General features: G+C 32.9%; 3 protein-coding genes across 3 annotated transcripts; 1 reads left to right on the forward strand and 2 right to left on the reverse strand.

The window, feature by feature from the left end:
* Window positions 1-734: 734 nt before the first annotated feature.
* LOC111794980 (metalloendoproteinase 4-MMP-like) lies at window positions 735-1,259 on the reverse strand (the record flags this gene model as incomplete). The annotated part of the gene is made up of 1 exon (XM_023677200.1): window positions 735-1,259. A coding segment is annotated over one exon (525 nt), but the record flags the coding sequence as incomplete, so codon positions are not given.
* A 34-nt stretch (window positions 1,260-1,293) lies between these two features.
* On the reverse strand, window positions 1,294-2,414 carry LOC111794829 (metalloendoproteinase 4-MMP-like). Its single transcript, XM_023676988.1, has one exon. It carries the CDS (start codon window positions 2,412-2,414, stop codon window positions 1,335-1,337), a length of 1,080 nt encoding a protein of 359 aa, XP_023532756.1. The 3' UTR covers window positions 1,294-1,334.
* A 5,457-nt stretch (window positions 2,415-7,871) lies between these two features.
* LOC111794834 (probable aquaporin TIP2-2) lies at window positions 7,872-9,050 on the forward strand. The gene is made up of 3 exons (XM_023676996.1): window positions 7,872-8,128; window positions 8,217-8,467; window positions 8,548-9,050. Exons 1-3 carry the CDS (start codon window positions 8,002-8,004, stop codon window positions 8,920-8,922), a joined length of 753 nt encoding a protein of 250 aa, XP_023532764.1. The 5' UTR covers window positions 7,872-8,001; the 3' UTR covers window positions 8,923-9,050.
* The last annotated feature ends 2,672 nt before the right edge of the window (window positions 9,051-11,722 follow it).

Genomic DNA, 11,722 nt, shown 5'->3' on the forward strand with positions numbered 1-11,722 from the left:
TACTAAAAATAATCCTATCTAAATTGGAATATATAACATTATGAGCGAACATATTTAATAGTAGTTGTGTGCTTTATATATCAATATTCGTTCCGAGTTGACAATTATATTTTTATTTATTATCTTTTTAAAAATATTTTTTTTAATTTTTTTAATTTTTTTAATATAACCCTTATTGTAAAAGAATCCTTTGAAAGCAGACCTATAATTTTTAAAATTTTAAAATTTAATATTAGAAGATAATTTTTTTACCATTATGTTTAATTTAAATATTATAATAAGAGTCCCGTAACCCACTAATATGTATTTATTTATTTAATATGTATTAAAAATATATTTATATTAAAATGGAGCAGAGATAGAGGGAATTAGGCGAGGTAAAGACAGAAAATATAATCTTGTCCCCGATCCAATTTATCCAATGAGGAATCTCCTCTCCATTCGAAACAGGTCCCGTAGAACATCTCAAATTCTAATATTCATACTTAGTTATTAAACCTTAGAGTTATGTTATTAATGACCTGCATCATAAAAACATGCTTTTTAAGTAAAACATGCTTTTTAAGTAAAAGGTAAGAATTAAAAATTCGAATATCCCAGTTTTATAACTATAAAACTAACAAAAATATCTAAAATGGACGGTCGAGTTGAATTGGATGGATTTGATTTGATTGAGGTATACTTGTGGGTTGGTTTCTAATCAATTAGTCTCACAAATTTCATAGGGAGAGAAGCTAAAACCATACGAAAATGAAGAAGGAGAAGAAAAAGAAGAAGAAGAAATTAGTGGTGTTTGAAGATCCAGTGTTGGTGGACTTTTCAGATTCCAAAAACGAATCCAATTTGAAATTGGGATTTGAACCATACAAAGCCTGGACTCCTTCCACGTCATCCATCCTCAGCTCCACCTTCTTCCCTCGCGGACTCAGACTCGGATACATCACTGCTTCCTTCACCGCAGAGTGAGCCAGTCCAAGAACGTGCCCTATCTCATGCGTCACAACCGATTCCAAATCCACTGCCACTTTCGATTTCTCCTTTTCGAAATCCACCGCCCACCTCTCTGCCGCGTCCAGGTGGAGCCTTCCGTTTTCCGGCGAAAACGCGTGCGCTAAAACGCCTAATACTCCGTCAAACGCCTCTCCATCGCCGTGATCGCCCTGGTAGAATCCGATTCGTATGTCTGACGATTCGTAGTCTAACGACTCGGTGAAGTTCAGCGGAATCACCGCGGACCACCGCGAGAACNGAATCGGATGGATTTGATTTGATTGAGGTATACTTTTGGGTTGGTTTCTAATCAATTAGTCTCACAAATTTCACAGAGAGAGAAGCTAAAACCATACGAAAATGAAGAAGGAGAAGAAAAAGAAGAAGAAGAAATTAGTGGTGTTTGAAGATCCAGTGTTGGTGGACTTTTCAGATTCCAAAAACGAATCCAATTTGAAATTGGGATTTGAACCATACAAAGCCTGGACTCCTTCCACGTCATCCATCCTCAGCTCCACCTTCTTCCCTCGCGGACTCAGACTCGGATACATCACTGCTTCCTTCACCGCAGAGTGAGCCAGTCCAAGAACGTGCCCTATCTCATGCGTCACAACCGATTCCAAATCCACTGCCACTTTCGATTTCTCCTTTTCGAAATCCACCGCCCACCTCTCTGCCGCGTCCAGGTGGAGCCTTCCGTTTTCCGGCGAAAACGCGTGCGCTAAAACGCCTAATACTCCGTCAAACGCCTCTCCATCGCCGTGATCGCCCTGGTAGAATCCGATTCGTATGTCTGACGATTCGTAGTCTAACGACTCGGTGAAGTTCAGCGGAATCACCGCGGACCACCGCGAGAACGATCGTCGGACGACGTTACGGATTTCCGATGAAGTTAGGTATTCGATTGTGTAGTCTGGTGAGAGAGCGTAGGTTAACGTCGAGGCTCGAATCCATCGTGGCTGGCCGTTGAAGAACGCGTATCGGCGCGTTGAGTGAATCGTCGACGTTGTTGCATCGTTGATTTTAATTAGGTCACTCATTCCGCATCGAGGCGACATGATGCTCGCGATCGTTTCGGAATCGAGCTTTCCAGTGACTGATAAACCTAACCGCTTCTGGTACAGAATCAACGCCGATACGAATTGGTCGTCCACGAAATCGGAGAAGTTGTTTTCAGGGGAAACCGGAAGGTAACCGAATCGATTCAAATACTTCTTCAGCTCCGACATGCCGGTCACTTCGCTGCCCTCGCCGGCGTCGAGGAACCGAGCGAAGTTTCTCCAGGCATAGTTGTTGCTGGCATCGAAGGCGGCAGTCGCCGTCGTGAAGTCCAGCGGAGTTGTGGCGGGAAAAACAGAGGAAAAGAGAAAAACAGAGGAGAGAAGGTAGAAGAAGAAGAGGTAATAACGGAAAAACGGAAACATGGTGATATTATTTGGCAGTTATCGGGACATAAGAGAGATGGAAAGGGAAAAGACTATATCACCGATCAATTTTGCGATTTATTTATTAATATTTTTGTTAATATTTGGTAAACAAACCATTTTCTTTTTTAATAAACAAATAAAATTGTTATTAAATCTTTCCTTTTCAATTTATTTAATTATATTTAACTATTAAATCAACTAATAATGGTTTCTAAAACATACAAATGAAAATATATTGATTTTTTTAGACTTTAATGCTTGTTTTATTTTAGCCACTCGTCCTTATGGCTAAATTTCTAGTGTTCCATCGTTGAATTGACTTGTATTTTTTGTTCAAATTTAAAGACATAATTAACGAAAGTTTAGATTTAGTTGGACTTATTTTGTCCCAACAGACAAAGAGTGTGTATAATCTTCCCTATTTTCGATAGTTAGACTAAATTCATCTTAATGAAGAACATGTTGGGTACATGTCCAACCTCACGTGTGGCCAACCCTAAGGTTAATCTCAACCTATACTCACTTTTGTGATAACTACTACCTAATTCAAAAGATTAAAACGAAACATTTCTGCATCAAAAATCAAAAGTCAAAACAAATAATCAATGAAAAGGTGAGTATGATGTTTCGCCTCCAATATCCATTTAATTTTAAAGTATTCAATCTATTTTTCGTTTAATTATAATTAGTTAAAGTTGAGAATTACGAAGATGATGGAAGAGAAATGAAGGTATGAATTATGATGATTACATCACTAATTAGAGGGAGATGGCAAGAAAAATAATGTAGAAGTTGAACAAACAAAGATTTCCATAGAGAAGCTCACCAGTTCCCAACCCCATTTCTTTTATTTATTTATTTTTATTTAAAAAATAAAAGAAAAATGGGTAGATTTTGGTTTAACGGTTCAACATTAAGTGGTGAAAAAATTATTATAAGATANTTTTTTTTTTTTTTTTTTTTTTTTTTTTTTTTTTTTTTTTTTTTTTTTTTTTTAACAAAAACAAATTGAATGCTAATGGTTATGGTAAATTTAACCATATCAATATCAAATTTTTTATTATTGAGTGATGAAAAATATCATATAATGCATCAGGTGGATGGATAATGTTGTGAAATTTTTATTTTTAAATCTTTATTTTCCCGCTAAATTATAAATGTGAAAATTAAAATTTAGTTTTTATGTTTTTAAATACTAGATTTAGTATCTGTTGGATAAAAATCTAAAAAAAATTAGTCTTTTTAATCATAGGGACTTGATAGTTTTATTATATTAGGAGACTATTACGAAGTTTTATTAGATAAAAATTCAATTTATAATACAATAAGAATCAAATTTAAATGTCGGAGTAACTTGTATTTAGTTGTCATGTAATCTTATAGAAAATTAAATTTTAAGTGACCATCATAATTTGAATCTATTTCTTCAAGATTCTTAATGTTAGCATTGCCGAAGAACACACACTCGACCCGATGAAAAACATACTCGATCAAGATGAAAAACATGAGAGATGAGAAACAAAAAGAAATATGTTATTGACAGGTAAGGCAACCCTTCAAAATAAATATTTGAACTTGAACCCTTNTAATGTTAGCATTGTCCAAGAACACACACTAGACCGATGAAAAACATGAGAGATAAGAAACAAAAAGAAATATGGGCTAACACTTTATTGACAGGTAAGGCAACCCTTCAAAATATATATTTGAACTTGAACCCTTTTTTCAATATAAAAAAGGAAACAAATTGGTTTTTGCAGAAACAGAGGAAGGGTTGAAAATGCAGTCTATTTGTTTCAAAACCAACCTGGTAATCTGCAATTCACCATTTCAGCTTGAGTTGTAGGGTAAGCAGTGGATGATCTGAGATGGGTTCTTGGCAGTTGGATGACCCATACATTACTGTATAAGTTCGTGTGAGCTGATGGATGCTTTCTTTGGTTGAAATACTTTGTCTGACTTCTTCTCCACTTCTAATCAATCAAACAACAACAACAAACAAACCATAAATCTCTGCACAAATCCCATAAATAAACCCATCATAATCCAACAGATAAACAAGTAAAAGCAGATTTCTTGCGACTAAAATTCTCTCACATGGCTTAGACAAATAAGAGATGAAACCTTTAAAAAAAAAATCTAAAAAAGAGACGAAGGAGAGATGTAGAGGGCGGTTTGTGACCATCCAATTTTCTAGTGATGGAGGCCGAGCAGCATAAGTGTATATGCTTCAACTTCACCTGTCACTCGTGTCGATTATACATGTCAGCACTTGCCACATCATATTCGTAAACCTTTAGCTTAAGAAATATCGTTCATATAAACTTAACAAATCTATTAAATATAAAGTTAATATGAGTAAATGAATAATGTACGAAGAGGGGCACCATGTGTGGCTGTTGGGCATGGAAAATGAAACATATACGGAAGTGAATGGCAAGCCCATATGGAGCATAAGCTATCAATTCCACATGATGTTATGAGCACTATGAACAATATCAATCTCAAATACCAATCATTCATCACAGATCATTATTACATGAATTCCACGTCAATATATTCTGAATTACGTCTTTGGTAGTAAAATTCAAAATTATGTATTTAAACATTTTTAACATTTTGGAGCATTTTTATATTTTTGTAAATAAAATATTTTGGATCTTTCTTGAATTTATTGTCCATTACATTATTATTATTTCCTCATATTTTTTATTCCTTCATGATCTGATAATCATGAACTTAAAAAACTATATTATATAAATATATGTGATCTGATAATCATTGTCAAGGTCGCACAATTATATTTTAAGTTTATATTTACAATTTTGTATCCAATTTTAAATAATTTAAGCTTAGTAAACTCTCTCCCTCTCCCTCTCCCTCTCTTGCTCTTATCAATTTTGTACTGGTGGATACTTTCTCTCCAATTAAATAATTGGAAACATTTGAATAGTTCTCTTAAAATAAAACTGGCCAATTATAAATGTTAGTTGTCTAAATCATCATGGTTTATGCTTTAAAATTCGAAGAAAATAGACGTTAATATCATCATTAAATTGTTCTTTTAAAAAATAAAAAAATCACCTTTTAAATTTTAGGGCAGAATTTTATTAGAGAAATAAAGATTTAATTGAAATAGGAACAAAAAAATTTTAAAAAATTAATTAATCAATTTGATTAACTCCATCACAAAATTTTTAAAATTTCATAAATATATATATTTTTTTGTTATCCTACCCATTAAACTTTTGTATTATAATGATAAATAATTTAAGCTTAGTAAACTCTCTCCCTCTCCCTCTCTTGCTCTTATCAATTTTGTATTGGTGGATACTTTCTCTCCAATTAAATAATTTGAAACATTTGAATAGTTATTCTCTTAAAATAAAACTGGCCAATTATAAATATTAGTCGTCTAAATCATCATCATTTATGCTTTAAAATTCGAAGAAAATAGACGTTAATATCATCATTAAATTATTCTTTTAAAAAAAAAAAATCACTTTTTAAGTTTTACGGCATAATTTTATTAGAGAAATAAAGATTTAATTGAAATAGGAACAAAAAATTTTTAAAAAAATTAATTAATCAATTTGATTAACTTCATCACAAAATTTTTAAAATTTCATAAATATATATTTTTTTTTTGTTATCCTACCCATTAAACTTTTGTATTATAATGAACAAAAATTTTGAGCCACATGTTCTTGAGTTTTGTATTAGACTCGAAGTTCAATACATCATGTGGTATAGAATGCATATCTAGCAGTGACATGTACGTTTTTTTTAATACAAATTATAATTTATTAATGATGGCTAAGGTTTTTAAGGAGCACAAAAATTTTACATATACGAATATTAAACCACAGTCAATTTCATTAAAATTTCAATGTTATGGAATTATTAAATTAATATAACCAAAAAACAAAATTATAAAATTAAATAACCCTTTAAAAAAGTTCCCACAGGAATCGGTAAAAGATAAAATTTCTTCTCAAAATTATTATTATTATTATTATTATGATTATTATTAATTATTGGATGTAGTAGTTGGATTGTGCTTATTTGATAACATATGCTTGGAGGAAATAATTGATCATGAATAAATTTAAAGCCGACCACTTTTAAATATATTATTATTGCCTGTCATTTGATGGTGGAATAATTATTATTATCCTTCAATTATATTATTTGTTTTATTAAATTAAAAAAAAAAGGGAAGCTTAAAACTCTTAATGGATCCTACGTGGAATTCACATCATAATATTGGATTGGTCTCAAATGTCAACGTGTCAATATCTCATATTTTCAAATTTTAAATGAATTAAATAAAAACTTATTTTATTACCATTTCAATTTCGAAAGTATATCCGATAAATATAAATTTCATTCCGACGTAGTTATATATGTAAGTGGATGGAGCATAATTTTGTCTTGGACGCACTTTTGAAAAAATAAAAAAAGGAGGGCGAAAATGGAAATATCAAAACTTTATTTAAATAAAACGTCTCCTCCAACGTGGAGCATTCCACGTGGATTCTCTTCCATTTGTTTAAAAATAAAATGCTGGCTTTTCTGGGAAAGTATTTCAAATCAGTATAATTATGAGAATGCACTTTTATAGTTCTAATTAATTAAAAAAACATGCTATAGAATTAAAATACCCTTCATTTTTATTTAATTTAAATTTGGAAAAATACATGATATTAATATAAAAAAAATGATTTTTTTGATAAATTTAGTAGCTAAAATAAACATAATTAATTGTAATGGAGTGGATTACACGATTTAAAATTTTTAATAATGGATTATGATTATGTAGTTTTTAAGAAAATAAATTAAGGTCAAACAGTGAAGGAAATGTTTAATTTATATTTGGAAAACCAAACTCCTTGGGATTATTTATACTAAACGCAATTAAAATATGAAACAATGAGAGTTGTCTTACTCTATAAATTCCTAATCCCTTAGAACATTCCAATCTCTTCCTCTAAAATAAGACGCAAATGTTTCAACTTTACTTTTTTTTTTAATGCCCAATAAAGCTGGCAGACGTCCCAACCCCATCATTGCCATTCTTTTAATGCCAACCAGAACTTCAATTTTGGAGGAAAAAAAAAAAAAGAAAAAAAAAACCCCTTTAAATTACCAATTTAACCCTCTAGGATTCAAGTTTAACTTCTTTATAATTTTGAATTTGGTCAAAATTTAGAATATGTATTTTCTATTTGGCTTTATTTTATTTTTTTAGTCTATAATATTATTTCAAACAACTCAACAATAATGTAGTTAGCTCTATTTATAATGTTGGATAAAAATTGAAAAAATCAGAAAAAGAAAAAGAAAAAGAAAAAGGGCGGTTTGGTCGGCACCGTGCCAATTCTCTCTCTCATCGTTTTCAACCACAAAATTAACTCTCACTGGCCATCCCAAAAAAAGAAAAACAAAATGTGTCAAATTATTCCAAAACGACGTTGCTTCGGTCTTATAAAAACCCCATAGCCACCAAGCTCTGAGACCACCCCTGAGCTCCGGCTGACTCATCATCGTCTTCTTCTAACTTCTCTCTCTCCAAACTTTGAAAATGGTGAAGTTGGCTGTTGGTTCCCCCGCTGATTCCTTCAGTGCGGCCTCTCTTAAAGCTTATCTCTCTGAGTTCATTGCCACTCTCCTTTTTGTCTTCGCCGGCGTCGGCTCCGCCATCGCCTACGGTCAGTCCTCTTTTTCTTCCAATGTGTTAGAAACATATGAATAAATAATGGTCAACTCTAATTTGAGTCCTAATGTTGATGAGTGTAGGTAAGTTGACGTCCGATGCGGCGTTGGATCCACCAGGTCTGGTGGCCGTGGCTGTGGCTCATGCATTCGCTCTCTTTGTCGGGGTGTCGATGGCAGCGAACATCTCCGGTGGCCATCTCAACCCCGCGGTGACCTTTGGGTTGGCAATCGGCGGCAACATCACCATCTTGACCGGTTTGTTCTACTGGATCGCCCAGTCGCTTGGCTCCATTGTTGCCTGCCTCCTCCTCCAGTTCGTTACCAACGGCAAGGTAACTAATTTCTTAAACTAACTCTTATGATTATTTTAATATTTTTTAAAATATTAATTATAAATCGTGGTGTATTACAGAGCATCCCGACCCACGGCGTGGCAGCGGGATTGGGAGCAATTGAAGGTGTAGTGTTCGAGATCATAATCACCTTCGGTTTGGTGTACACAGTTTACGCTACAGCCGCAGACCCTAAAAAGGGCTCTCTTGGGACCATTGCCCCAATTGCTATTGGGTTCATAGTTGGTGCCAACATCCTTGCTGCCGGCCCATTTAGCGGTGGGTCCATGAACCCAGCCCGTTCATTCGGCCCAGCTGTTGTCAGTGGAGACTTCTCTCAGATTTGGATCTACTGGGTCGGCCCACTTATTGGTGGTGGGCTTGCTGGGCTTATCTACGGTGACGTCTTTATTGGGTCTTATGCCTCTGTTCCAGTGTCTGATGACTATGCTTAAGTTCAGTTGTCGTTTAAGGTTTGTTGTTTGTGTGGTGCTTTTTTCCTTGGTTTTTGTTGGAAAAGAAAAATGTTGTAATTTGCTTTGCGCTTTTCTAATTTATCTCCTTTGCTTGTTTTTCTTTTGAACTTCTTCCTTTGGGGTTGTACTTTTTTTTAGTTTATTTTCAATAAATAAATAAAAAAAAGTGTAAATTAGTCTTTGTCTTCAAAATTATTTAAATTATTATGATTTTACATTGAAGTTTATAATGCTTCCTTATTTATGCTGATAAGAATTCCACGTGGAATTATGACATAAGAAAGAAAACGTAATTAATAGAACATGTGTGAGACCCCATATTAATTGGAGAGAGGAACGAGTGACAATGAAGATGTTGGGCCCCAAATGAAAGTGGATTGTGAGATCCCACCTCGGTTGGAGAGGGGAACGAAACATTTTTTATAAGGGTGTGGAAATCTCTTCTTAGTAGACACGTTTATAAAAACCTTGACGGGAAGCCCGAAAAGGAAAATCCAAAGAGAACAATATCTGCTAATAGTAGGTTTGGGGCCAAAGCCAGACACCGGACAATATGCTAGTGAAGACGCTGGGTCCTGAAGGAATGTGGATTGAGAGATCCCACATCCCTTGGAGAAGGGAACGAAACATTCTTTATAAGGTATGTGGAAACATCTTCGTAGTAAACGTGTCTTAAAAACTTTAATAGGAAGGAAGAGCCCAAAAAAGACAATATTTACTAGCGGTGGAGTGGGCTAGGACCGTTACAAGAGTTTTTTTCAACAAAAGGATAAGATGTAATAATGATAATAATGGGATCATAGAAAAACAAGGAAATATAATGTTCAATGTCGAAAAGCATGAAATGTCATGTCAAAATTTGGCATTGTATAAGACAGACTTCTAGTGTTTGGAGTTCTTGAGATAGATCCAACAACAACCTAATTATTTACAAACCATAAACTTCCAACCTATATAAAGAAAATGTTTTTTTTTAAGTGGATTGTGAGATCCCACCTCGGTTAGAGAGGGGGACGAAACATTTTTTATAAGAGTGTGGAAATCTCTTCTTAGTAGACACGTTTATAAAAACCTTGACGGGAAGCCTGAAAAGGAAAATCCAAAGAGAACAATATCTGCTAATAGTAGGTTTGGGGACACCGAGAAATATGCTAGTGAAGACGCTGGGTCCTGAAGGAGGGTGGATTGAGAGATCCCACGTCCCTTGGAGAAGGGAACGAAACATTCTTTATAAGGTGTGTGGAAGCATCTTCGTAGTAAATGTGTCTTAAAAACTTTAATAGGAAGAAAGAGCCCAAAAAAGACAATATTTGCTAGCAGTGGAGTGGGCTAGGACCGTTACAAGAGTTTTTTTCAACAAAAGGATAAGATGTAATAATGATAATAATGGGATCATAGAAAAACAAGGAAATATAATGTTCAATGTCGAAAAGCATGAAATGTCATGTCAAAATTTGGCATTGTATAAGACAGACTTCTAGTGTTTGGAGTTCTTGAGATAGATCCAACAACAACCTAATTATTTACAAACCATAAACTTCCAACCTATATAAAGAAAATGTTTTTTTTTTCTTGTTAATTATGCAAGATTAGATCATCCAATCAGCCTTAATTTGGTCAAATTTCATGATTTGTTATACCTTACAAATTGGTTGAACTTGAATGTGATAAATAACATCCATTTGAATCACAATAAATGTTTCTAAGTTTTTGTGTAATTATCTTCTTAATGGATTTATCAATCACAATAAATTATCTTCTTAAACAATCTTATTTTTCAATTAGGAGCTAAATGTCCATTTAAAAATTCAACTTAGTGGATATGATTAAAGTATATTATTTAATTTTATTTTTAACCTTTTATTTTTCTACCCTTTATATTAGGTGCAATATTTTCTTCACCAAAACCATTGAATGAACATTAATTATTATTTTTGCACATAAAAATTTTAATATAAAGTTTCCTTACCAACTAAAATTATTTCTCTCTGAAAGAGTCCAAACTAATGTTTGGTGTGGAATTGTATAAAAATAATTATCTTATGAAAAATTAATACACCTTCCAAGCGCAAGTGAAGTTGGTCAAATGCTCTACAATTCCTAACCTTCGAAGTGGAAGTTACAACAAACATCATATACTTTGGAAAAAAATATATATAATTTTATTTAATGATATTTGAAAAATGAAATATAGTGGTTTCTCCTAATGTACCAACCCAATTGACCAATTGACCATATTGTTAAAAATCATAGGTTAAAATAATAATAATAGTAATAATTCAGTCATGTAACCAATAAACATATGTTTTTTAGTTCCCTCAAAAATGTATAATTCTTTTTGATTGAATGGGGTCCACAATTTCAATTATTTTAGTTGATATTTAATTATTTTTCTTTTACTTCATCAATGCAATTCCGAAACTAATTTTGACCATAATTTTTCTTCCCCAAAATTGATATTTTCCAAACTATCATTTATTGCAATCAATGTATAGTTGTATTTATTTTCAACGCCCACAATGTTTATAATAATTGAAATCTCTTTTTGTTTTTACAAAAAAAAAAAAATTATTGAAATAAATAAATGAGTTCAAACTCTAAAAAAATTTAAGAGAATTGAAAGTTACTAGCTACGTTGACAACATGTAAATACTTTTTCGATGGGTTTAATCATAGAAACTATAATATCATGCATATTTTATGTACCGAGGCATTAATATAAGTGGCTATAAGTGGCCACGAGAAGGGTAATATGGTAAAAATGAGGGGGGGGGGGGGG

Source organism: Cucurbita pepo, chromosome LG05 (assembly GCF_002806865.2).
Source record: "Cucurbita pepo subsp. pepo cultivar mu-cu-16 chromosome LG05, ASM280686v2, whole genome shotgun sequence".
NCBI classification, from domain to species: Eukaryota; Viridiplantae; Streptophyta; class Magnoliopsida; order Cucurbitales; family Cucurbitaceae; genus Cucurbita; species Cucurbita pepo.